The following is a 27,161-nucleotide window of genomic DNA, read 5'->3' on the forward strand; positions in this document are numbered from 1 at the left end:
CCTTTTCGGTTTTGATGAGTCTTAAAACAGGTCATTCTAGCAGAAGGTCAGATTTACTGTTGCAAGCTCTTCAGAGTTTATTTCATATTCAAAGTATTGGTTTACATGTCTTTTCTTTATGGGTCCCTGCATACAGAGGTGTTGAGGGGAATGAGTGGGTTGATTGTTTAGCTAAAAAAAAGCTGTTAAAAGTTCAACAGCAAATCACAAGCCAAGAGGTTGGTAGAGTTAAGATTTAAGGGCTTATGGCAAGACTAGTAGGATAAAGGGCGTAAGGGGAGATACCGTTAAAGAATACATGAAATTTTGGGCTTATGGGAGAAGGCGGTAAAACAAGGAGGAAAAGAATTATATTGACTTGACTTAGAATTGGGCATACTATTCCTCATATCTTGTTGGGAATCATTATTCTGGGGTGTGTAGGTTTTGTCATCATTATGAAACAATTGAACATATACTATTACAGTGTGAAACAAATAAGATTAAAAGAAATCTTTGGGGGTTGATAGTTTTCCTTTAAAAACTTTAAGTTATGGGAGTGACTTGAATTTAATTCACAGCATTGTCTTTCACTACGTACAATCTATAGGGCTTTGGGGGGAAATTTAGCTTCCATTGAAAAAGTAGCAGTGAGAGTCTTATTTCCCAATTCTCTACGCCACACTCCAGTCCAGTTGGTGGCATTAATGCACCTTTAAATTGGACTGCCAACTGCCATTAAAAGTCAAAGGAAGAAGAAGGCAGTTCATGTCATTTTAGACTCCCATCCTTTTATTGCAACTAGTTTTATGTTTTGAAGTTGCAAAACATAACAGATGGCATCAAGGAGCAGATGTTTCTTTGTTCATCTTCTCATCTTCATCTTCTTCTAATGTACCAGGGCCCAGTGAACTTGACCTCAGTTTGTTGGCAGACTCCACTGACTCTGTGGGTGATGACTCAGAGTTTGAAGATCAGGTAACAGCATTCAGTTAAATCTGTTTCTCCTCACCTATTTCCCCTCCCTACACCACCTCCATTTACTGTGTTTTATGAAAGACAATAACATTTGGAATCGCATTCCTCCCACTAGAGTGAGTACGGGATTAAATTCCAGGGTTATTATCTGGAGGTTGGCATTAGTAATGTTAACCATCAAAATATAGGATTGTAGAAAAGCCCAGTTCATTATAATCTTTTCAGAAGGAAATATGCTTCCTGGATCACACAGGATCCAGGAATTGGTAGAGGCAGGTACAATTATCATATTTAAAAGGCATATAGACAGGTATTTGGACAGGAAAGGTTTAAACCAGCGGTTCCCAACCTTTTTTGTGCCACAGAGCCTTTAACCATGGACCCCAGGTTGGAAACCCTGTGTTTGGGGGGATTTGGGCTAAACAGGGCAAAATCATCCAAAGGATCCAAGGCACATGAAGCCCATGAACTAATTGTCAGGAAATGGAGCTAGCATAGATACGTACCATGGTTGACATGGACACCACACACAAAAATGCCAGAGGAACTCAGCAGATCAGGCAGCATCTGTGGAGAGGAATAAACAGTTGATGTTTCAGGCCAAAGCCTTTCGTCAGGACTGAGTTGCTGCTGCATTTTGTAAGTGATGCTCAAAATGTTCACCATCCGCAGAAACTCGTGTGTTTTGGCATGGTTATGAAGGGCCGAAGGGCCTTTGGCAGTGCTGGACCATGCTCTAACTCTATGACTCAACGCCATGGGTAAAGACAGCACAGAAAAGATTCACGAGTCTTTGGAGGGTTTGGATTATAAGGAGATTTTGATTTATTTAGAGATACAGCACAGAACAGACACTTCCCGCCCAATGAATGGTACCCCCAGCAACCCATCTATTTAACCCTCGCCTAATCACAGGACAATTTACAATGAACAATTGACCTACTAACCGGTATGTCCTTGGAATGTGGGAGGAAACCAGAGAACCTTGAAGAAACCCACACAGTCACTGGGAGAACATACAAACTCCTTACAGACGGCGTCAGAACTGAACTCTGAACTCCAGCGCACCGAGCTGTAATAGTGTCGTGCTAGCCACTGCGCTACCGCAGCGCCCCGTTCTCCTGAGTCGCTGGATGGCCTGAGATCGTGTTCCCCGGACCACAGGAGGCTGAGGGCCAACCTTACTGAGGTTCATAAAATCAGGAGGGGCGCAGATAAGTTAATGATCACAGACGTTTCCCAGGGTAGGGAGTCTAAAGCTAGAGGCCGAGAGGCAAAACATTTTAAAGGGATTTATCTGAAAAGTAAGTTTTCCACACAGAGGGTGGTGGGTATATGGAACGAGCTGCCAGAGGATGTGATAGGGGCAGGTACAGTTACGATGTTTAAAGGACATCGGGATAGGTGTATGAATAGAAAAGGTTTATTCATTTATTAATTGAGATACAGTGCAGAGTAAGTTTTCCGGCCCTTCGAGCCCCGCTGCCCAGCAATCCCTCGATTTAATCCTAACCTGATTACAAGGATCAATTAAACTGCCAACCAGTAGGCCTTTGGGCTGTGGGAGGAAACCAGAGCACCCAGAGGAAATCCAGGTGGTCATGGGGAGAACGTACAAACTCCTTACAGGCAGTGGCGGGAATTGAACCCAGATCACCTACACTGTAAAGCGTTGTGCTAATCACTACGCTACTGTGCCTCCCCCATAGGCAGGGGTTCCTAACCTGGAGCCCACAGACCCCTCAGTTAATGGTAGGGGTCCATGGCTTAAAGAAGGCTGGGAACCCCAGGTTTAGAGGGAGACGGGCCAAAAGCAGGCAGATGGGACAAGTCTAGACTGGAATGATTAGCGGTGGTGGAGATCAGTCAAAGGGCCTATTGCTGTGCTGTATAGTTCCGTGTCTGTGATACGTCACAGTCCACTTTAGACAGCTGGTGTTGTATCCACCTTGCTTAGCCTGCCATCCCGTCTCGCAGCCCAACAGACTGCTGAGACCTCTGGTGGATCACCAACTCTTATATGCCATCTGAAATAATTGTTATTACCTTTTCTGCATGGCAACAGTGTCTCTGTCTCTCTGCCGAAGTGCAATGAAGTGATCCTGTAAGAATTCACAGCACTAATTTCACCACCCAAAACTCAGGCCAAGAGTTAGGGTCACTGCTTGACTCAAAGTTCAAGGTACATCTATTTTCAAACTATGTATACTATATACAATCTGGAGATTCATCTCTTTACAAGCAGCCACAAAAGAAATAAACCCAGTTGAACCTATTAAAAGAGACCATTAAACATCCAATGTGCAGGCAAACGATAAAAGTAAGCAAATAACACTCGGAGCTGAAGATCACAAAAGTGAGTCCCGAATACAGTTGTCCCTGCAGGAGCCCGTTAGTTGCAGACCACAGCCTCAGTTCAGTGCAGAGATGAACAAACCTCAAGGAAAATGTATGTACTGTATAGTGTTCAGTAGCTCTGTGACCCCAGACCTGTGCAATGCCTGAGACTTTGATGAGATTTTTCCATTTCCCTTCGTTCACCAGATGAATGAAGTGCCTACTGCAGCAGAGGACAGTAAAACAGAAGGTCAGTACTGAAGCTTGCAGTCACAGAGGAAGGCTGGATGTGTTGGGTGAGGACAGCAGCAGATTGTGGGGGGTGGGGGGATGCACGCCAGCAGCTGTGGTATGTTGGCCCATGTCTGATTTTAAAAAGATGATGAACGCTCCAGTCACCAGGAATAAAAGTGACGCGAGAGCAGAAAGAAACCACTCGTTGTGAAATCTGTTCCCCTCCTCATGTCACCACTGCAGCAAACCCCTCTTACTAACATAGAAAAGGCTATTCGGCCCACAGAGTCCCTGCTGGCCTCCAACACAGTAATCCCATCAAGCCCTATTCCTCCTTTTATCCTGTCCCCATCACCTTCTTATTCTGGCTTCTTCCCCCTTTCTTCCCAGTCCTGAGGAAGGGTCACAGCCCAAAACGTCGACTGTTTATTCTCCTCCATAGATGCTGCCTGACCTGCTGAGTTCCTCCAGTGTTTTTTGTGTGCTGCTCAAGATCTCCACCATCGCAGAGTCTCAGGTCCTATTCCTCTGCCCTTTTATAGCCCAAACTCTCTCACAGGCCCATCCACTTACTTGCGTTTTTAGTTTAAGAGACCTAGTCGTCGAGCAGTACATCACAGTCGCAGGCCCTTCGGCCCATCTCAGCTGTGCCAAACTATTATACTGCTTAGTCCCATTAATCTGCACCCAGACCATCACCCTCCATACCCCTACCGTCCTTGTTCCTATCCAAACTTCTCTTAAATGTTGAAATCAGACCCAAATCCACCACTTCCACTGGCAGCTCATTCCACACGCTCAGCACCCTCTGGCTGAAGAAGATCCCCCTCAGGTCCCCTTGAACATTTCACCTTTTGCCCTTAACCCATGACCTCTAGATCTAGTAAACACAATACTCAAAGTGGACTGCAAGTTACTTATTGTCATTATGAATTGGCTGTTTGTGTGATCGTGCCAGGCACAGACTGACTGTTGCACTTGCTTGCATTCCAGCAGCAACTTAACAAACGTCAAATTCAAAAGTTCAAAGTAAGTTTAGTATCAAAATACATATACGTCACCATATGCAACATTGAGATTCACTGCTTTGTGGGCACACTCAATAAATCCAGTAACCGTAATAGAATCAATGAAAGAACGCACTAAGAGGGTGGACAACCAGTGTGCAAAAAAACAACAAACTGCAATACAAAAGAAAACAAAAAGAAATAATAATAATGATAATAAATAAATAAGCAAAATATATCGAGAACATGAGATGAAGTGTCCTTGAAAATGAGTCCATGGTTTGTGAGAACAGTTTAGTGATGGGGCGAGTGAAGTTGAGTGAAGTTATCCCCTTTGATTCTGGAGCCTGATAGTTAAGGGATAATAACTGTTCCTTAACCTGGTGGTGTAAATCCTAAGGTTCTTGTACCTTCTTCCTGATGGCAGCAGTGAGAAGGGAGCATGACCTGTGTGGTGGGGGTCCCTGCTGACGGATGCTGCTTTCCTGCGGTAAAGCTCGGTGTAGATAGGCTCAGTGGTGGAGAGGCCTTTACCTGTGATGGACTGGGCCGTATCCACTACTTTTTGTAGAGTTTTCCATTCATGGGCATTAATGTTTCCATACCAGTCTGTGATGCAGCCAGTCAATATATTCCCCTTTGAAGTTCAGAGTTTTAGAGGTCATGCCGAATCTTCACAAACTTCTAAGGAATTAGAGGCACTGCCATACTTTCTTCGTAAATGCACTTACGTGCTGGGCACAGGACAGGTCCTCTGAAATAATGACACTCAGGAATTTAAAGTTATTAACCCTCTCTGCCTCTGATCCCCCGATGAGGACTGTCTCACAGACCTCTGGTTTCTTCCTCCTGCAGTTAATAATCAGCCCCCTGGTCTTGTTGACATTGAGTGAGAGGTTGTTGTTGTGACATCACTCAGCCAGATTTTCAATCTCCCTTCTCCATGCTGATTGATTATCACCTTTGATTCAGACTACGACAGTGGTGCCATCAGCAAACTTAAATATGGCATTGGAGCTGTGCTTAGCCTCACGGTCAGAAGTGTTAAGTACTAATAGAACCTGTTCAGAAACACAGCCTTTGCCAACAATTCTTTAAACAATGTGCCTTTTTCTTGCAGAAGATGTGAAGAAGACAGTGACCATCTTTGTTATCGGTAAGCTGCATTCAGAGCGGGGTGCTTGTTTGTTCCCTTCCAACCCTCCTGTGGCTCTACACCTGCCAGAGTATCCACCAGCATATTCATAGAAATGGCCTCTGCCCCTTTTCTTTCCAGTCCTGATGAAGGGTCTGAGTCCAAAATGTCGACTGTTCATTCCTCTCCGTTGATGCTGCCTGACTTGCTGAGTTCCTCCAGCATTTTGTGTGTGCTGCTCAAGATTTCCAGCATCTTGTGACTTAGAAATATGTGTTGTGTGCTGTAGCTGGGATCCAATCAACCATTTCAACAGCAGAAAGTCTTGCCTTTCTGACACATATGGTTAACCAAGGACATTTGGAGGGAACTCGGAAGAATTTCGTTTCCCAGAATGGAGTGAGAATATGGAAGCTAGTGCAGTTGTACATCGTGTTATGAGGCCACATGGAGTATTGTGTTCAGCTTTGGGTGCCCCACCACAGAAAAGATGTTGTTAAAGTGAGAAGAGTGCAGGAAGGATGAACTAGGATGTCGCAAGAACTCAAGGAACTGAGTTTGGAGAGGATGGATTAGGACCAGATCTTTTAGTGTGTAGGAGACTGACAGGTGATCTTGAAGATGTATAAAATCATGACGGGTAGATGGGGTGGATATACTCAGTCTTTTGGGGGATCAGGAACTAGAAGGCAAAAGGTTAAGGTGAGTGGGGAAGGACTTAAGTGGAACGTGAGGGACACATTTTTTTTTACACGAAGAGTGGCATTTGTGTGGAACAAGCTGCCAGAGGAAGTGGCTGAGGCTACTACAATAACAATATTTAAATACAGTGTATGAATTGGAAGGGTTTAGAAGGTAATGGGCAAAGTGCTGACAAATGGGACTGGCTGGGATGGGCACCTTGGTCATCATCGACCAGTTTGGCTGAAAGGCAAAATGAGTCGTGATGAAGGGTCTTGGCCCAAAACATCAACTGTTTATTCATCTCCGTAGACACTGCCTGGCCGGATGAGTTTCTCCACCATTCTGTGTGTGCTGCTCTGGATTCCCAGCATCTGCAGAATCTCTTTGCGTGAACAACCAAACAACCAACATGAATTGCTGAAGTTTTGTTTATAGTTTGCTGTGCTGAGTTCCTGTGGCATTGTGTCTGTGTGTTTGTGTGTGAGAGAGAGAGAGAGAGAATATTGAAATCTACAGCACATTACAGGCCCTTCGGCCCACAATGTTGTGCTGACCACGTAACCTACTCCAGAAACTTTCTAGAATTTCCCTGGCGCATAGCCCTCTATTTTTCTAAGCTCCATGTACCTATCTAAGAGTCTCTTAAAAGACCCTATTGTATCCACCTCTACCACCTTTGTTGGCAGTCCATTCCACGTACCAACCATTCTCTGTGTGGAAAAACTTACCTCTGCATCCCCCCCGTACCTACTACCAAGCACCTTAAAACTATGCCTCCTCATGTTAGTCATTTCAGCCCTGGGAAAAAGCCTCTGTCTATCCACACAATCAATGCCTCTCATTATCTTATACACATCCATCAGGTCACCGCTCATCCTCCGTCGCTCCGAGGAGAAAAGGTGAGGAAGAAGAGAATGCTGTTTAAGAGTTCATGCATTTTCTGCCCTTGTACATAATGTTCCACAGGACTCATCCTCCACTCTCTAACCCGAACCTCTATCACACCCTCTTACCATGCCATCAGTTTGAAGACAGAAATTCACAAATACACATCTCACATGCCATCATTTGCATCCCAAGGCACTGATGCCCGACTACATCAGTGGGAGCACAGACAGCAGCAAACATCCATCACTTTATCATTTTGTGTCCAAGATGATTTCATTTAGTTGGTTGTTCATGCAAAGGCCAGTGACCGAGCAGACTTCTAGTTAACAGTCTTGATGAATGAGATTACATAGTCATAGTCATAGTCATACTTTATTGATCCCGGGGGGAAATTGGTTTTCGTTACAGTTGCACCATAAATAATAAATAGTAATAGAACCATAAATAGTTAAATAGTAATATGTAAATTATGCCGGTAAATTATGAAATAAGTCCAGAACCAGCCTATTGGCTCAGGGTGTCTGACCCTCCAAGGGAGGAGTTGTAAAGTTTGATGGCCACAGGCAGGAATGACTTCCTATGACGCTCTGTGTTGTATCTCGGTGGAATGAGTCTCAGGCTGAATGTACTCCTGTGCCCACCCAGTACATTATGTAGTGGATGGTGCTTGGTAGTAGGTACAGTACATACATTGATTGTATATATTTAGTTTGTTGACCTGTATTCCTTCCATAAATTTTAAAAGCAATTTGACATTTCTTCAGGAAATGCTCCGACTTGTCGGAAGACGCCAGCTAATTTGGAGCAAGCAATAGTCACCTGAAACCCCTGTATCTGCTGCTGCTCTTGGGTGGTCATTTCACAGCATCATCATTGTGTGCCGTCTCATATGACATTGGAGGTCATGGTCTTTCTCACGGCCATGATTGTTCTTGGCTCATTTTTCTGCAGAGGTAGTTTGCTATTGCTTTCTTTTGGGCAGCGTCTTTACAAGATGGATGGGCCCAGCCATTATCAGTACTCTTCAGGGATTGTCTGCCTGGCATCAGTGGTCCTATAACCAGGGCTTGTGATCTGCACCAGCTGCTCATATGACCACCCGCTACCTGCACCCATGGCTTCACGTGACCCTGATTGGGGTCTAAGCAGGTGCTACACCTTGCCCAAGGGTGACCTGCAGGCTAGCAGCGGGAAGGAGTGCTTCCTTTGACAGAGACGTATCTCCACCCCGCCACCCAAATTTCTACTTGTGTGTTAAGTACACACATCCTCATAGACATATATAGGAAAGATTGAAGCCTCCTCTACATCTGTGAGACCCGACGTAGACTGGGGAACAACTTTGCTATATCTACATCAAAAGGTGGCGTTTCCTGGTTGTCACCCATTTCAATTTGACTTCCCACTCCACCTCCTTTATTACCACAATGAGGTTAAACTCGGGTTGGAGGAGCAACCCCTCAAATTCTGTGTGGGTAGCCTCCAAAATGACATGAGCATTGATTTCTCCACCTCCCAGTAATTTCTGCACCTCCCTTCTTCTCTCTTTCCATTCCACAATTTTGTTCCTCTCTTACCCTTTCTCATCTCTCCACCTTCCCATCATCTCCCTCTGGTGTCCGCCCCACCTTCCCTTTCTTCCAAGGTCTACTCTCTTCTCCCATCAAATTCCTCCTCCTTCCCTTTATCTTTTCCACCTATCCCCCCCTCCCCTACCTTCTTACTTCATTCCCCCCCTCAACCACTCACCCACCTTTTCCCTCACCTGGTTTCACCTATCACCTGCCAACTTGTACTCCTTTCCCTCCCCCCACCTTCTTATTCTGGCTTCTGCCTCCTTTCCAGTCCTGATGCGGGATCTCAGCCTGAAACGTTAACTCTTTATTTCCCTCCATAAATTTTGCTTGACCTGCAGAGTTCCTCTGGGATTCTGCGTGTGTTATTCAAAATTGAGATCTGTTTACCCTCACTCCCATCCATCTAGGGCTAGTTGAGTATAAGCAATGGAGTCCTAAATTCAGAGGGAAATACAGCTTGGAAATAGGCCCCTGCCCTGTGTTAACAAACAAGAACCTATTTATAGTAACACCAGCCATTTTATACCTCCAGCAATCCCATCAATTTTTACCACTGTCATCCAGGGTCTGGGCAACATGGTTGCCAATTGTGAGCAGTTTTGGGCCTCTTATCTGAGAAAGGATGGGCTGGAATTGAAGAAGGTTCAGAGGAGGTGCACGAGAATGATCCCAGGAATGAAAGGGTTAACGTTTAAGACGTTTTTGGTGGCTGTAGGCATGTACCCATTGGAGTTTGGAAGAATGAGGGGAGATTCTTGTTGAAACCTATCAAATATTGAAAAGCCTGGATATAGTGGACACGAAGAGGATGTGGGGGAGTCTAGGACCAGAGGGCATAATCTCAGAATAAAAGGACATCCCTTAAGAGATAAGAAGGAATTTTTTTAGGCAGAGGTTGGTGAATCTGGAATTCACTGCTACAGGTGGTTGTGGAGGGTAAGTCACTGGGTATGGTTAAAGCAGAGATTGCTAAGTCCTTCATTAGGATGGGTGGCAAAGGTTACAGGGAGAAGGCAGGAGAAAGGGGTTGAGAGGAAAAGAAAATCAGCCATGATGGAATGGTGGAGCAGACTCAATGGGCCGAATAGCCTAATTCTGATCCTATGTTGTAGTAAAAGTACTATAAATTACAATAATAGAATTCAGATTTAGCTATAAATAAAGGAATAGCAGAATGCAGGATATGGTGTGAGAGAATGGAGTGCAGGTAGACAATAAGTTAGAAGGCCCATAATGAGGTAGATTGAACGTTTCAAGTTCAGTTTATAGTCATTCAACTGTACACATGTATAGGGTATAGGCATCCGTTAGTCTCATGAGACTATGGATTTGTGCCTTGGAATGTTTCCAGGACGCAGGCCTGGGCAAGGTTGTATGGAAGACTGGCAGTTGCCCATGCTTCAAGTCTCCTCTCTCCACGCCACTGATGTTGTCCAAGGGAAGGGCATTAGAACCCATACAGCTTGGCTCCGGTGTCGTCGCAGAGCAATGTGTGGTTAAGTGCCTTGCTCAAGGACACAACACACTGCCTCAGCCAAGGCTCGAACTAGCAACCTTCAAATCACTAGACAAACGCCTTAACCACTTGGCCACGCGCCAACACACATGTATACCGCCAAACAAAACAACGTTCCTCTGGACCAAGGGTTCTCAACTTGGGGTCCACAGACACCTCACAATGCTATTGGTCCATGGCATGAAACAGGTCGGGAACCCCTGCTCCGGACCAAGGTGCACAACACAGTACATATAACTCACACACAACACAGAAAGCAATATTACCACAAATAAATTAACAAATAATGAGGTGCATATACAAGTTAAAAAGTAAACAGTATAAAGCTACTGATGTAACATTCATGGTGGCAAGGAGTTTAGTTGTCCTACAGTCCGAGTTGAAGAAGCGGTTTCCCATTCTAATAGTTCTTGTCTTATGCTGTGGTACCTCCTGCCTGGTGGTGGGATGGGGAGGGGGGCAAAGGGATTGATGGACACATGGGAGGGAGTCACTGACAACACTAAGGGCCCTGCTTGCACAGCACTGCTGATAAATAACTCTGATAGGTGGAAGAGAGACCCCGATGATCTCTCAGTCGTCCTCACAATCCTCGGTAGGGACGCAGTCAGGTGTGTGGGTGGTGTGCCATTGAAGTGAGCTGACTCCTGGTTGAGGGTGAGGAATGAGGTGGGGAACACTCAAGCGATGATATCTAGAGGGTCAAACCTGTTACACTAATTGTGGGCCCAGGCTCACTTCATCGAATCAGTAAGGCCATAAGATATAGGAGCAGAATTAGGCCATTAGGCCCACTGAGGCTGCTCTGCCATTTGATCAAGACTGATCCAATTTTCCTCTCAGCCCCAATCTTTTTTTTGGCGGATCCGTGCGTGCATGTGTGATGTTGGCGGGACAATGTCTTTTACATACCTTTACAAGGCGCGGAGTGAGAGAGAGACTGTGCGGCGAGCCACTCCTCACACAGACATTCTGCAGTATTTTTCCCTTTATTTTACGAGGTCGAGTTGCGATCTCGACACTCAACCCGGCACGGATGGAAAGCGTACTCGGGAGTGGCCCAGTTTGGATTCGAACCCGGGAACCTCCGCTCCCAGGTCTGGCGCTGATATTGCACCAGCAGCCGGCCCCTCTCAGCCCCAATCTAACTGCCTTCTCCCCATTTCCCTTTATGCCCTGACCAATTAAGAATCTATCAACCTCTGCCTTAAATATACATAAAGACTTGGCCTCCACAGCTGCTTGTAGCAAAGAATTCCACAGATTCACCACTCTCTGGCTAAAGAAATTCCTCCTCATCTCCATTATAAAAAAATGCCTGTTAGGAAATGAATTAGGGCAAGTGACAGAAGTCTGTGTAGGGGAGCACTTTGGTTCCAGTGATCATAACACCATTAGTTTCAATTTGATCATGGACAAGGATAGATCTGGTCCTAGGGTTGAGGTTCTGAACTGGAAGAAGGCCAAATTTGAAGAAATGAGAAAGGATCTAAAAAGCGTGGATTGGGACAGATTGTTCTCTGGCAAAGATGTGATTGGTAGGTGGGAAGCCTTCAAAGGGGAAATTTTGAGAGTGCAGAGTTTGTATGTTCCTGTCAGGATTAAAGGCAAATTGAATAGGGATAAGGAACCTTGGTTCTCAAGGGATATTGCAACTCTGATAAAGAAGAAGAGGGAGTTGTATGAAATGTATAGGAAACAGGGGGTAAATCAGGTGCTTGAGGAGTATAAGAAGTGCAAGAAAATACTTAAGAAAGAAATCAGGAGGGAAAAAAGAAGACATGAGGTTGCCTTGGCAGTCAAAGTGAAGGATAATCCAAAGAGCTTTTACAAGTATATTAAGAGCAAAAGGATTGTAAGGGATAAAATTGGTCCTCTTGAAGATCAGAGTGGTCGGCTTTGTGCGGAACCAAAGGAAATGGGGGAGATCTTAAATAGGTTTTTTGCGTCTGTATTTACTAAGGAAGCTGGCATGAAATCTATGGAATTGCGGGAATCAAGTAGTGAGACCATGGAAACTGTACAGATTGAAAAGGAGGAGGTGCTTGCTGTCTTGAGGAAAATTAAAGTGGATAAATCCCCGGGACCTGATAGAGTGTTCCCTCGGACCTTGAAGGGGACTAGTGTTGAAATTGCGGGGGCCCTGGCAGAAATATTTAAAATGTCGCTGTCTACGGGTGAAGTGCCGGAGGATTGGAGAGTGGCTCATGTTGTTCCGTTGTTTAAAAAAGGATCGAAAAGTAATCCGGGAAATTATAGGCCGGTGAGTTTAATGTCAATAGTAGGTAAGTTATTGGAGGGAGTACTAAGAAACAGAATCTACAAGCATTTGGATAGACAGGGGCTTATTAGGGAGAGTCAACATGGCTTTGTGCGTGGTCGGTCATGTTTGACCAATCTGTTGGAGTTTTTCAAGGAGGTTACCAGGAAAGTGGATGAAGGGAAGGCAGTGGATATTGTCTACATGGACTTCAATAAGGCCTTTGACAAGGTCCCGCATGGGAGGTTAGTTAGGAAAATTCAGTCGCTAGGTATACATGGAGAGGTGGTAAATTGGATCAGACATTGGCTCAATGGAAGAAGCCAGAGAGTGGTGGTAGAGAATTGCTTCTCTGAGTGGAGGTCTGTGACTAGTGGTGTGCCACAGGGATCAGTGCTGGGTCCATTGCCATTTGTCATCTATATCAATGATCTGGATGATAATGTGGTAAATTGGATCAGCAAGTTTGCTGATGATACAAAGATTGGAGGTGTAGTAGACAGTGAGGAAGGTTTTCAGAGCCTGCAGAGGGACTTGGACCAGCTGGAAAAATGGGCTGAAAAATGGCAGATGGAGTTTAATACTGACAAGTGTGAGGTATTGCATGTTGGAAGGACAAACCAACGTAGAACATACAGGGTTAATGGTAAGGCACTGAGGAGTGCAGTGGAACAGAGGGATCTGGGAATACAGATACAAAATTCCCTAAAAGTGTCATCACAGGTAGATAGGGTCGTAAAGGGAGCTTTTGGTACATTGGCCTTTATTAATCGAAGTATTGAGTATAAGAGCTGGAATGTTATGATGAGGTTGTATAAGGCATTGGTGAGGCCGAATCTGGAGTATTGTGTTCAGTTTTGGTCACCAAATTACAGGAAGGATATAAATAAGGTTGAAAGAGTGCAGAGAAGGTTTACAAGGATGTTGCCGGGACTTGAAAGGTTGAATAGGTTAGGACTTTATTCCCTGGAGCGTAGAAGAATGAGGGGAGATTTGATAGAGGTATATAAAATTATGATGGGTATAGATAGAGTGAATGCAAGCAGGCTTTTTCCACTGAGGCAAGGGGAGAAAAAAACCAGAGGACGTGGGTTAAGGGTGAGGGGGGAAAAGTTTAAAGGGAACATTAGGGGGGGCTTCTTCACACAGAGAGTGGTGGGAGTATGGAATGAGCTGCCAGACGAGGTGGTAAATGGGGGTTCTTTTTTAACATTTAAGAATAAATTGGACAGATACATGGATGGGAGGCGTATAGAGGGATATGGTCTGTGTGCAGGTCAGTGGGACTAGGCAGAAAATGGTTCGGCACAGCCAAGAAGGGCCAAAGGGCCTGTTTCTGTGCTGTAGTTTCTATGGTTCTATGGTTCTATGCCCTTCTATTCTGAGGCTGTATCCTCTGGTCTCGGACTCTCCCGTCATAGGAAACATCCTCTCCACATCCACTCTATCAAGGACTTTCTCATTTAATAGGTTTCAATGTCACCCTTCATTCTTCTGAATTCCAGTGATACAGGCCCAGAGCCATCAAACACTCTTCATATGACAAGCCACTCAATCCTGGAATCATTTTTGTGAACCTCCTTTGAACCCTCTCCAGTTTCAGCATATCCTTTCTAACATAAGAGGCCCAGACCTGCTCACAATACTCCAACAACTCCAACAAGTCAGACCTCACCAGTGCTTTATAAAGTCTCAACATTACATCCTTTCTTTTATATTCTAGTCCTCTTGAAATGAATGCTAACACCATGTATGCCTTCCTTCCTTATCCTACACAAGGACTCCCACGTCCCTTGGCACCTCAGTTTTTTTGTATTTTCTCTCCATTTAGAAAATAATCAACTCTTTAATTTCCTCTATCAAAGTGCATGACCATACACTTCCCAGTACAGTATTCCATCTGCCATTTCTTAGCTCATTCTCCTAATCTAAGTCTTCTGTAGCCTTTCTACTTCCTCTGAACTACTTGACCCTCCACCTATCTTCAGATCATCTGCAAACTTTGCAACAAAGCCATCAATTCTATCATCCAAATCATTGACACATAATGTAAAAAGAATCAATCCCAACACAAACCCCTGTGGAATCTGTATATCGTTGGTTCGATTCTCACTCCAACTGCACTTATCTGATTAAAGGACATTGATATGAAACATCAACTTTGTCCTCTTCCGCACAGACGCTGCCTAATCTGTCGAGCATTCCAGCAGTTTGCTTTTATTTCGGATTCCTAGCTTTGGTGATATTTTGATTTAATTTTTGTTGGGCAACAGCAGTGCAGAATTGAGAACAGCATGACCTAGGTGCCATCTTTTGATGAATCATTAGGCCAGGATCCCATCTGGATTTAATGGTCCTCAGGTCGCTGTTGCCCAAAAATCTTCGTCATGGTCTGAGATCAGTGAAGAGATTACCCAGCAATTCATCACGTTGTTATAGTTGATGAGTCATTAGACCAGGTTCCTAACTGGGCTTAATGATCCTTGGGTCGCTGGTGCTCACAAACATTGTCCATGGTCTGAGATCAGTGTAAAGATTATCCGCAATTCATCACGTTGCTCTTTTTGGGAACTTGCTATGCAGAATTTGTCTGCATTACAGAGTGGCTAACTTGTGCTGTAGGTTTTCTACGTTTCTACTTGGAAGGAGTTTTATCTGCTGTAAAATTCCTTAGAGAGTGGCATTGTAGCATAGCGGTTAACGTAACGCTTTACAGCACCGGCTGTAAGATCACGTTCGGCTCCCACTGCTCTCTGTAAGGAGTTTGAATGTTCTTTCTGTGACTGCATGGATTCCTTCTGGTTTCCTCCCACATTCTAAAGACTTAGCAGTTAGAGTAGCAAGTTGTGGGCATGCTACGTTAACGCTGGAAGCACGGCAACACTTGTGGGCTGATCCCTCCCCCCACCGGCACAGCCTCAAACATGTGCGTCATTGTTGTTCGTCCATCGTTGACGTCGAAGAGGACCTAGACACCATAATGATGGTGTCGAGACTAGCGTGTGATTTGGATTTAAGTGAGGGAGAGTTGCGCAGCGTCAGCCTCACTCTCTCTTCCCAATTCCCATCTGGATCCAGTGGCAAGACAGAGCCTAGATAGCTGGAGATGGGACTAGGCGCAGTGGATGACCAGGACGTCTTCTGTGTCTTGTCCTGCTCTACACGTTCCATGACGCTTGCAGAGACCGCCTTCTTGACCGTTGGACCTTCCATTGGTCTCGTCCGCTCAATCTGCCAGAGTCTGTCTTCACATGCTGGGATAGACAACTCCCTATCTCACCGAGGGTTTGAGACCCGTCGGCTACCATCACCTGGTTTAGTCAGCTTGTCGAAGCCGTTGCCCGGGGTGTGGCCGCTGTCGCATGCAAACAGCTACGGGGAGCCACAGGTGAGAGCTGAGTGCCAGGTGGGGACCAAAGGTGGACTAACCGCCCTGAAAAGGACACGACATGTTCCCCCACCAGAGGTGCTACCCCTCCCTGACACCCCATATACCCCATTGTAGGTCTTGATGTTTCAATGCACATATGACAAGTAAAACTAATCTTTACTCCTTTAGCATAAAGTAGAAAGTATATCCCGAGTTTACAAAATACTTAGTACAAAAGTAAGTTTTCTTTTGTTGTTTCTTCTTGTTGGTACCTCTCATGTGTTCTTGTCCTTGTGCCAAGGTGGTCCTGTATCTGGGAGACAAGTGCTGTGCAAGAGAGTAGCAGCAGAGTATGGCTTCACTTACCTGTCCATGGAAGACCTCATTCAGGATGTGATGGGCTTCGGGCCAGAGGGGAGTGAGGAGACTAAGGAAACCGAAACGTGTGAGCATCTGGTGCCTCAGGTAAGTGCAACCTGATCCTCCTGGGTCAACACACCATAGAAACCTGGTCAATACCACCGGTCCTCTCTGATGCTCTCAGAGATGTTATTGAAGTTCTGAGGTTTATTGATTGGACTGTGTTCATTTTGGCCTCTTTAGGTTGCCGATTGGTGGTCTGGGGGTTTGGGTGATCTGTTAGTTTTTATGCAAGGGATGGGTTAGGGAGGGTTTGGGATTTTCAAGTTTGTGTTTATTTTTCTTTTTGTGCAGTGAGGATTGATGACTTACCACTACTTCTAGGTTTTTTCTGTATTTTATAGCTACCTGGAGAAAACAAATCTCAGAGTTGTATTCTGCATACACACTTTGATAATAAAATGAATCTTTGAACATTTGAAAGCTAGACCTGAGGCCCTAACTTTGAGTAATGGATGAACATCTGCCGTTAAGTGATAATGTGATATTTCTTTTTGAACATTTTGCGGTGCATTCATGTTCTAACTTCAGTGATGCCTCGAAGCTGAGAAGGCTAAATGGAGTGTAAATTGTCTGTGAAAGTTGGATTGACTGAGTAGCAAATCATGGCAAATCTCTGCTTCAGGCTGTTCCAGTTTAAATGAGCTCAAGATGACACCACTGCATAACTCTGGAAACAGACTGTGAGACTACTGAACAGCGGTGCTCAGAGTGACCCAGGCATTCTCATGCAGAAAGTTGGCAGCAGATACGACAAGTACCAAGTAATGGCAGATGTTCATCCATTATTCAAACTTAGGGCTTCAGGCAACACACATAAAAGTTGCTGGTGAACGCAGCAGGCCAGGCAGCATCTCTAGGAAGAGGTGCAGTCGACGTTTCAGGCCGAGACCCTTCGTCAGGACTAACTGAAGGAAGAGTGAGTAAGGGATTTGAAAGTTGGAGGGGGAGGGGGAGATCCAAAATGATAGGAGAAGACAGGAGGGGGAGGGATGGAGCCGAGAGCTGGACAGGTGATAGGCAAAAGGGATACGAGAGGATCATGGGACAGGAGGTCCGGGAAGAAAGACAAGGAGGGTGGGGGGGGGACCCAGAGGATGGGCAAGGGGTATATTCAGAGGGACAGAGGGAGAAAAAGGAGAGTGAGAGAAAGAATGTGTGTATAAAAATAAGTAACAGATGGGGTACGAGGGGGAGGTGGGGCATTAGCGGAAGTTAGAGAAGTCGATGTTCATGCCACCTGGCTACCCAGACGGAATATAAGATGTTGTTCCTCCAACCTGAGTGTGGCTTCATCTTTACAGTAGAGGAGGCCGCCTGGGTTTCAGATGTTCAAAGATTCATTTTATTATCAAAGTATGTATGCAGAATACAGTTCTGAGATCCGTCTTCTCCAGATAGCCATACAAGCAAATAAAATGTTAGCCATCATTTTGCGAGGTGAGGACTAGAATAAGATGTAACGCTGAGGCTTTGTAAGGCATTGGTCAGACTCCATTTGGTGCATTTGGAGTAATTTGAGCAGTTTTGGGCCCTTATCTAAGAAAGTTTGGTGGTGGGGTGGAGATGCATAGTCATAGTCATACTTTATTGATCCCGGGGGAAATTGGTTTTTGTTACAGTTGCACCATAAATAATAAATAGTAATAAAACCATAAGTAGTTAAATAGTAATATGTAAATTATTTATGCAGGAAATAAGTCCAGGACCAGCCTATTGGCTCAGGGTGTCTGACCCTCCAAGGGAGGAGTTGGAAAGTTTGATGGCCACAGGCAGGAATGACTTCCTATGACGCTCTGTGTTGCATCTCGGTGGAATGAGTCTCTGGCTGAATGTACTCCTGTGCCCAACCAGTACATTATGTAGTGGATGGGAGACATTGTCCAAGATGGCATGCAACTTGGACAGCATCCTCTTTTCAGACACCACCGTCAGAGAGTCCAGTTCCATCCCCACAACATCACTGGCCTTACGAATGAGTTTGTTGATTCTGTTGGTGTCTGCCACCCTCAGCCTGCTGCCCCAGCACACAACAACAAACATGATAGCACTGGCCACCACAGACTCGTAGAACATCCTCAGTATTGTCCGGCAGATGTTAAAGGACCTCAGTCTCCTCAGGAAATAGAGACGGCTCTGACCCTTCTTGTACACAGCCTCAGTGTTCTTTGACCAGTCCAGTTTATTGCCAATTCGTATCCCCAGGTATTTGTAATCCTCCACCATGTCCACACTGACGCCCTGGATGGAAACAGGGGTCACCGGTACCTTAGCTGTCTTCAGGTCTACCACCAGCTCCTTAGTCTTTTTCACATTAAGCTGCAGATAATTCTGCTCACACCATGTGACAAAGTTTCCTACCGTAGCCTTGTACTCAGCCTCATCTCCCTTGCTGATGCATCCAATTATGGCAGAGTCATCAGATAACGTCTGAAGATGACAAGACTCTGTGCAGTAGTTGAAGTCCGAGGTGTAAATGGTGAAGAGAAAGGGAGACAAGACAGTCCCCTATGGAGCCCCAGTGCTGCTGATCACTCTGTCGGACACACAGTGTTGCAAGCACACGTACTGTGGTCTGCCAGTCAGGTAATCAAGAATCCACGATACCAGGAAAGCATCCACCTGCATCACTGTCAGCTTCTCCCCCAGCAGAGCAGGGCGGATGGTGTTGAACGACTGGAGAAGTCAAAAAGCATGACCCTCACAGTGCTCGCTGGCTTGTCCAGGTGGGCGTAGACACGGTTCAGCAGATAGACGATGGCATCCTCAACTCCTAGTCGGGACTGGTAGGCGAACTGGAGGGGATCTAAGTGTGGCCTGACCATAGGCCGGAGCAGCTCCAGAACAAGTCTCTCCAGGGTCTTCATGATGTGGGAGGTCAATGCCACCGGTCTGTAGTCATTGAGGCCGCTGGGGCGCGGCGTCTTCAGCACAGGGACGAGGCAGGACGTCTTCCACAGCACAGGAACCCTCCGGAGCCTCAGGCTCAGGTTGGATACATGGCAAAGTACTCCACATTGCTGAGGGGCACAGGCTTTGAGCACCCTGGTACTGACACCATCCGGTCCTGCAGCCCTGCTTGGGTTGAGATGTTTCATCTCTACCAAAGGAGGGTAAGTTGCTCCTTCCCTCAGCCTGCAGGTCACACTTGGGCAAGGTGTAGACCTACTTAACCACCCTCTCCCCATTCAGGATCACATGATGCCACGAGAGCAGGTGGGGGATGGTCGTATGAGCAGCTGGTGCAAAGCACAAGTCCTGGCTGTGCGACTACTCGCACCAGGCAGGCAGTCTCTGAAGAGTATTGGTAACTGCCAGGGTCACTTGTCTTGTAAAGAGGAAGGCAATGGCACACTACTTCTGTAGAAAAATCATGAACGCCTACATCATATGACACGGCTTTAATGATGATGATGATCTAAGAAAAATGTGCTTCCGTTGGAGAGGGGCCAGAGGATTTCACAAGATTATATTGGAACTGAGAGGGTTAACATAAGAGGAAATTTAACATTTGGTCACCAAATTACAGGAAGGATATAAATAAGGTTGAAAGAGTGCAGAGAAGGTTTACAAGGATGTTGCCGGGACTTGAAAGGTTGAATAGGTTAGGACTTTATTCCCTGGAGCGTAGAAGAATGAGGGGAGATTTGATAGAGGTATATAAAATTATGATGGCTATAGATAGAGTGAATGCAAGCAGGCTTTTTCCACTGAGGCAAGGGGAGAAAAAAACCAGAGGACATGGGTTAAGGGTGAGGGGGGAAAAGTTTAAAGGGAACATTGGGGGGGGTCTTCTTCACACAGAGAGTGGTGGGAGTATGGAATGAGCTGCCAGATGTGGTGGTAAATGTGTTTTTTTTTAACATTTAAGAATATATTGGACAGATACATGGATGGGAGGTGTATGGAGGGATATGGTCCGTGTGCAGGTCAGTGGGACTAGGCAGAAAGTGGTTCGGCACAGCCAAGAAGGGCCAAAAGGCCTGTTTCTGTGCTGTAGTTTCTATGGTTCTATGGAACGTTTGATGGCTCTGGGCCTGTACTGACTAGCGTTTAGATGAATCGGGCAGAGTGGGGGGTAATCTCATCGAACATTTAAAGGTGTAGATAGAATGGACGTGGAGAGCATGTTTCCTATTGTGAGGGGGTCTAGGACCAAAGGGCACAGAACTTTGAACTGTTTAAAGGGGTCATGAGCACAGTGGATGTAATCTATGGATTCTGTTCAATGTAACTTCTGGGCGATATCTATTAACATCATATCTCCTGGGTGGTGTTTTTTGAGCTCATATCTTCTGTGAGGTGTCTATTGACCTTGTCCTACAGGACAACAAAGACATCAAAACTTGGTCTTAACATTTCGAAAGGAGAGAGGGCATAAATCACACTCCTAAATCAAGTGCCCCAGTGGACACTGCTTGAGAGTGAGGCCAGATCTGGCCACCTGTGACAAGATGTACATCATGAATTGGCAGCACTCTCAGAGTCAAATTCAAGAGAAGAACTGAAGAGGGGCAGTGCTAGGACATAGAATGTGGAACAATACAGCATAGAACAGGCCCTTTGGCCTAGCATGTTGTGGTGACCTACGTATATAAACCTACTCCATGATCAATCTAACCCTTCCCTCCTACACAGCCCATAAATCTCCATTTTTCTTACATCAACCTGCTGATCTAAAAGTCTATTAATTGTCCCTAAAGTATCTACCAACCCCAGCAGTGTATTCTGGGAAAACGACACTTTGTGTAGTTCTGATATCTTCCCTAGATTTTCCTCCACTCACCTTTAAAGGCCATCTTCTGGCATTGGCCATTGCTGTCCTGTGAAAAGGGTGCAGGCTGTCCACTCTCTCTATACCTCTCATAACCTTATGCACCTCTATTCTGTCACCTCTCACCTTCCTTCACTTCTAAGAGAAAATCCTGAGCTTGGCCAAATGTTCCCCACAATACATTCTCCCACCCAGGCAGCATCCCGGTAAATCTCTTCTACTGTCTCTCAAAAGCTTCCACATCTGTCCTATAATGAGGCAACCAGAATGAAACACAATATTCCCAGTATGATCTAACAGGAATTTATAGAGCAGGGGTCCCCAACCTCTTTTGCACTGCGGACTGGTTTAACATTGACAATATTCTTGCGGACCGGCTGACCCGGGGGGTGGGGGGGTGCGGTGTTCAAGTAGGGTTAAACTCACCTCAACATGTCATTTACAGTTTGGGTTGCCAACTTTCTCACTCCCAAATAAGGGACAACAGTAGCAGTCAAATCCCGGGACACTTTACCCCAGGAAAGACTAACATGACCATGAAGCCTTGCGCGGGCACATGTGTGACTGCGCATGTGATGTGCGCATGCACGTACGTGCTGATTTTTTTTCCCACAAATTAGTTTTGCCTTCATCTTCCCTAGTATACTGTACTTACATTATTTCTACTTTATATAGACTGTGTACTTATCATAGCATTCCTGCTTTTACTATATGTTAGTGTTATTTTAGGTTTTATGTGTTATTTGGTATGATTTGGTAGGTTATTTTTTGTGTCTGGGAACGCTCAAAAAATTTTCTCATATAAACTAATGATAATTGCTTCTTGGCTTCACGCCATTTTGGCACGAAAGGTTTCATAGGAATGCTCTACCTTAGCAGGGGAAATATGGGACAAACCAATTTAGCCCAATATACGGGATATTCCAGCAAATACGGGACAGTTGGCAACCCTATGTTCAAGTTCAACAGCGCGTGACAGGGAATGAGGAAAGGTGCAGCTGACTCATATCGTTTCCTCGCGGCCCGGTAGCCCATGCTTTGCGGCCCGGTGGTTGGGGACTGCTGTTATAGAGCTACAACACTACCATGCAGCTTTTGAACTCAGTCCCCCAACTAATAAAGGCCAACACAGCATATGTCTTCTTATCAACCCTATCAGCTTGCACCGCAACTTTGAGTGATCTATAGATCTGGACCCCATGACTGCTCGGTCCCTCCATACTGCAAGGATCCTGCCACTAACCTTATACTCCATGATGGGAAGAGAAATCTTTTCACCAGCAGATAGTGAATTATTGTTCCAGTGATCATAAAAACTGATTCTTTTCCTTTATCTTTCTCTTGGTATGGAGATACTCAAAGACACCATCATCTCTGGTACGGACACCAAAGGGTTCATAATCAATGGCTACCCTTGGAGAGTGGAGCAGGCAGATGAGTTTGAGAGGAAGGTGAGTTGTTATAACTATCTCATTCTTACCAGAAGGGGTGGGTGGTGGGGACACTCAATGACAAGTTAGAGTCAAGAGCCATTTAGTATGGAACCAAACACTTCAGCCCAACTGGCCCATGCTGATCATGATTCACATCTAAGCTAGTCCCATTTGCCTGTGTTTGGCTCGTGTGCCACTAAACCTGAGCAATCCATGTACCTGTCCAAATACCACATGTACAGTATATCAAAACATCGAAACATACAGTGAAATGTGGCCTCTTGTGTCACTGTCCAAGGATGTGCTGGAGGCAGCCCAGAGGTGTCGCCGTGCTTCTGGTATACACACAACTCACTAACACTAAACCGTACACCTTTGGAATTTGGGAGGAATCTGCAGCACCTAGAGGAAACTCACAAGGAAGTACCACCAATTCCTTACAGGACAACAGCAGGATTGAACCTGGCTCACTGGCACTGAAACCCTTGCAACAACCACGAAAATAAACCTTTTAAATGTTGTTAATGTAGTTGCCCCAACCACTCTTTCCATATATGGACAACTCTTTGGGCAAAAGGTGCCCCTCAGGTTCCTATTTAATTTCTCCCATCTCATCTTAAGCCTGTGCCCTCTAGTTCTTGATTCCTGTTGTGATTCTATTTATTTATTTATTGAGATGTAGCACAGAATAGGCCCTTCGAGCTGAGCTGCCCAGCAACACCTGACTTAATCCTAATCTAATCACAGGACAATTTACAATGACCAATTAACCGGTACATCTTTAGACCGTGGGAAGGAATCAGAGCACCCGGAGGAAACCCACATGGTTACTGGTCACTTTACACACCTCCACAAGGTCACCCCTCATTCTAATGTGCTCCAATGAAAAACAAACCCAACTTGCTCAACGTCTCCATATTCTCAAATCCTGGCAACATCATCCTAAACCTCTGCACTCTTTCCAGCTCAGTGTGGCTTCCCAACAGCTTGTACATCTACAATGCAACATCACAACTTCTACACTCAGTCCCTTAACTTACAAAGACTGGCGTACTTAAAGCCTTCTTTACCACACTCACCACCTGTGTCACCGCATTCAGAGAACTATGTTCATGTCCTCCCAGCTCTCTCGGTTTTATAATACTCTCTGAGGCCCTACCGTTGATTGTGGAAGTCCTGCCCTCAGTTGTCTTCTGAAAATGTAACTCCTCACACGTATCTGTGCCCCCAGTAACCTACAGACTTCTGTCAGGTTACCCCTCTCTGCCACTGTAGTGAAACTTGATATTTGGCCAAGCAGCATCTGGAGGGGGAGGGGAAGGGGGAAAGGAGCGATGCGCTGTAGAGAGAAGAGAGAGAAGTGCGCCATTGTGTGACAGAGAGAGAGTGAATGATAGAGAATGAGAGGTTGAGGGAGAGAGAGAGAGAAATATTTCAGATCCTGGATTGTTTGTTAGAATTGTAAACAAATTTAATGGAGAGTCTAATACCTGAAACATTAACTGTTTCCCTTTCCACAGATGCTGCCTGACCTGCTGAGTGTTCCTGGTATTTACACAGTTTCTATTTCAGATTTCCAGGATCTGCCGTATATTTTTTTCACTTTCACAGTCAGACTGCAGTCAGCAGTGAGGGAGAACTACACTCTGAAACCTTCTGTATCAGATGTTAAGGTGAATCTTGGCTGTACTCTCAGGACAGCATTGATTGAATCTGCAGGGAAGTTCTGCCCAGGCTCCAGCCAACTTTTAATTACTTCCACCATCATTATGATTACTTTTCTACCCTGGAGCTTCTACAAGATTGGCTACCCTTCAAATGCCTTCCAGAAGCTCAAAAGTGCTTTGAGACAGCCTTAGGCTGTTAAGTATTCTTTGCTGAAATCTTATGGTTCTTGCTTCCTTCTGGAAATAAGTTTGCCGATATTTATTTTCCTCAGATAGCCCGGCCCAGCCTTGTGCTCCATATGAACGGCACCACGGCACCAAGGGATCAGCAGCCACTAAAACCAACCCAAACAAGTGAACGCATCGATGGGAGTGAGCAGCACCTTGACCTTGAGACAGACCAGAAGGTAGCTCAGCCACTCATTGAGAAGTACCAGAGGGAACACCTCATACATAAGGTATGCCTAGAAAGAGCAACACACACCAATTGCTGGAAGAACCCAGAAAGTCAGGCAGAATCTATGTAGGGAAACAAACAGTCAATGTTTCAGGCCGAGAACCTTCATCAGGATTAGAAAGGAGGGAAGGGGTAGAAACCAGAACAAGGTGGCGAGGGGGGTGGGGGGAGTACCAGCTGGCAGGCGATAGGTGAAATCAGGTGAAGGGGAAGGTGGGGAGGGAGGGCAAAGTGAGAAGGGCGTCACAGTACAATAGCAGTCAGCATGACTGTATTACTGTCAGGGCAGTGGAATTGGAGTTCAATTCCAGCATGGTCTGTAAGGAGTTTGTACATTCTTCCAGTGACTGCGTGGGTTTCCTCCCACGTTCGAAAGACGTACTGCTTAGTAGGTTAATTGGTCACTGTAAATTGCCCTGTGATTGGGCTAGGGTTAAATAGGTGAGTTGCTGGACAGTGCGGCTCAGTGGTCTGATAAGGTCTGTTCTGAATCAGAATTGAGTTTAATATCGCCGGCATGTGTCTTGAAATTTGTTGTTTTTGCGGCAACAATATAACGCACTACATAATAAAAGGAAAAATTGTTTAAAATAAATAAATAAATAATATAGCTGAAAAGGTGAGAGGCTTGTGTGTATTGCTCCGGATTTCCGGCATCCACAGGATGTTATGTGCTGATGCTTAGAAAGACTTGTTTTTTAATATGTATAATATCTCAAACAAATCCCAAGATTTACTAAATCTCATCAAGTGCTGTTTTTGAAGTGTTAATCCTGCTGTAATGACAAGAAAGGCTGGCCAAGGTGCATAGCAAGATCCCACCAACTGTGAGGCGATAATAACCAGTGTGAAATTGAAGCCTTAAAAATTGTGGTGACAGAATAACCAAGATTCGGATGACATAGACGGCTGTGTCTGGTTCCCATTGTGGCTAGCTCTTCATTGCATTCTCCCTACTGTTTCCTTGCTGTCACTAGCACCACCTTTGGGTTCAAAACAGAATGGCAGTTCCACACACAAAGAAAGAACATACAACTTTAGCGTCTTGTGACAACCTGAAGCCCCTGAAGAGAATATCATAGGAGCAGGAATTGGTCATCTGGCCCGTCAATCCTGCTCCACTGTTCAATAAGATCATGGCTGATCTGGCCATGGATTCTGCTCCACCTACCTGTCTTTTCCCTATAATTCTTAATTCCCCTATTGTGCAAAAATCTATCTAAATGTAGTTAATGTAGCCTCTATTGCTTCCTTGCGCAGAGAATTTCAGAGATTCACTACTGTCTGGGAGAAGCAGCATCTCATCTCCATCCTAAATCAGACTATGTCCCTGAGCTCTAGTTTCACACACCAGTGAAAACTATTTTCCTTCTTCTATCATATCCATCCTTTCGATAATTGCATATTTCTATTAGAACTCCTCTCATAACCTCCCTGCTCTTAAATTCTCTCCCTCTAACAATGAAGTCCAATGTTCCATTTTTCCCTTCCAAAGTGGGTGGCCTCACATTTACCAACTTTGTAGTCCATCTGCCTTATGTTTGCCCATTCAGTTAACCTATCTATATTTTTCTGTAGACGCTCCACATCCTTTGCACAATTTGCAGTTTAGTGTTATCAGTAAACTTAGATACACTACACTCGATCTCCTTATCCAGATCATTAATGTGTAACGAATCAGGTACTTCCAAGTGCAGTCACAGTTGTAGGAATCAAGCTTGCCATATTGTTCTCAGTAAGATCCACAGACTATACAGGTAGAAGAGCAAACGAATCCAAATCCTGGAACACTGAAATAAACATTCTTAAAAATGCTGCAAATATTCAGCAGGTTATGCAGCAGCTTGTGGTTAGAAATGTTATTGTGTGTCTCTCTCTCCAAAGACACTGCCTGTCCTGTTGAGTATTTAACAGATCTTTGTTTTGCATTTTAATAGCCTCAGCTGAAGAAAAAACAAGTAGGTCTTCTACTATATCCAACCCAAAGACGTTGATATGGACCCCACTCCCCTTCCCTCAATCTTAACGCATCATTGCAGTGACATTTTTGAACCATGTGTTTTGACAGATTAACACAGAAGACACTCCTGACAAGATCTTTCAATGGATCTGCAAGGCCATCAACTCTATTCAGGAAAGTAGCTGAATCAATGTGATTCCTGTGCAGAGAAAAGAAAGAGCCCCTGGACACTTTTGGGCATCAAGAATCCTCAAGTCACAGAATGTTGCAATGATTTAAGAGATTATTCAGCCCACTGGTACTAAGTAGAAGAAAATTCTTCTACTTACAATATCAGCTTGCATTCACATTGTGATGTTCGCTCAGTTAAGTATTCATGTGTGCTGCACAACGGTGTTTTTCAAATTGACATGGACGTGTTGAGAATTGGCCCTTAATCTTAGTCCAAAATAGAGTTGCACTGATTAAAAAGTTCTGAAAATGTT

At 45.1% G+C, this 27,161-nt stretch overlaps 1 protein-coding gene across 1 annotated transcript in view; it reads left to right on the forward strand.

The window, feature by feature from the left end:
• The window catches only part of ak5 (adenylate kinase 5), a 76,252-nt gene extending 49,121 nt beyond the window's left edge, over positions 1–27,131 (forward strand). The window contains exons 8-14 of the mRNA XM_063065056.1: positions 881–957; positions 3,502–3,544; positions 5,656–5,691; positions 16,267–16,430; positions 22,512–22,610; positions 24,532–24,717; positions 26,785–27,131. Coding sequence (XP_062921126.1) covers positions 881–957; positions 3,502–3,544; positions 5,656–5,691; positions 16,267–16,430; positions 22,512–22,610; positions 24,532–24,717; positions 26,785–26,862 — 683 coding nt within the window. The 3' untranslated portion in view covers positions 26,863–27,131. The remainder of the gene's footprint in view (positions 1–880; positions 958–3,501; positions 3,545–5,655; positions 5,692–16,266; positions 16,431–22,511; positions 22,611–24,531; positions 24,718–26,784) is intronic.
• Positions 27,132–27,161: the final 30 nt, after the last annotated feature.

Source organism: Mobula hypostoma, chromosome 12 (assembly GCF_963921235.1).
Source record: "Mobula hypostoma chromosome 12, sMobHyp1.1, whole genome shotgun sequence".
Taxonomy (NCBI): Eukaryota; Metazoa; Chordata; class Chondrichthyes; order Myliobatiformes; family Myliobatidae; genus Mobula; species Mobula hypostoma.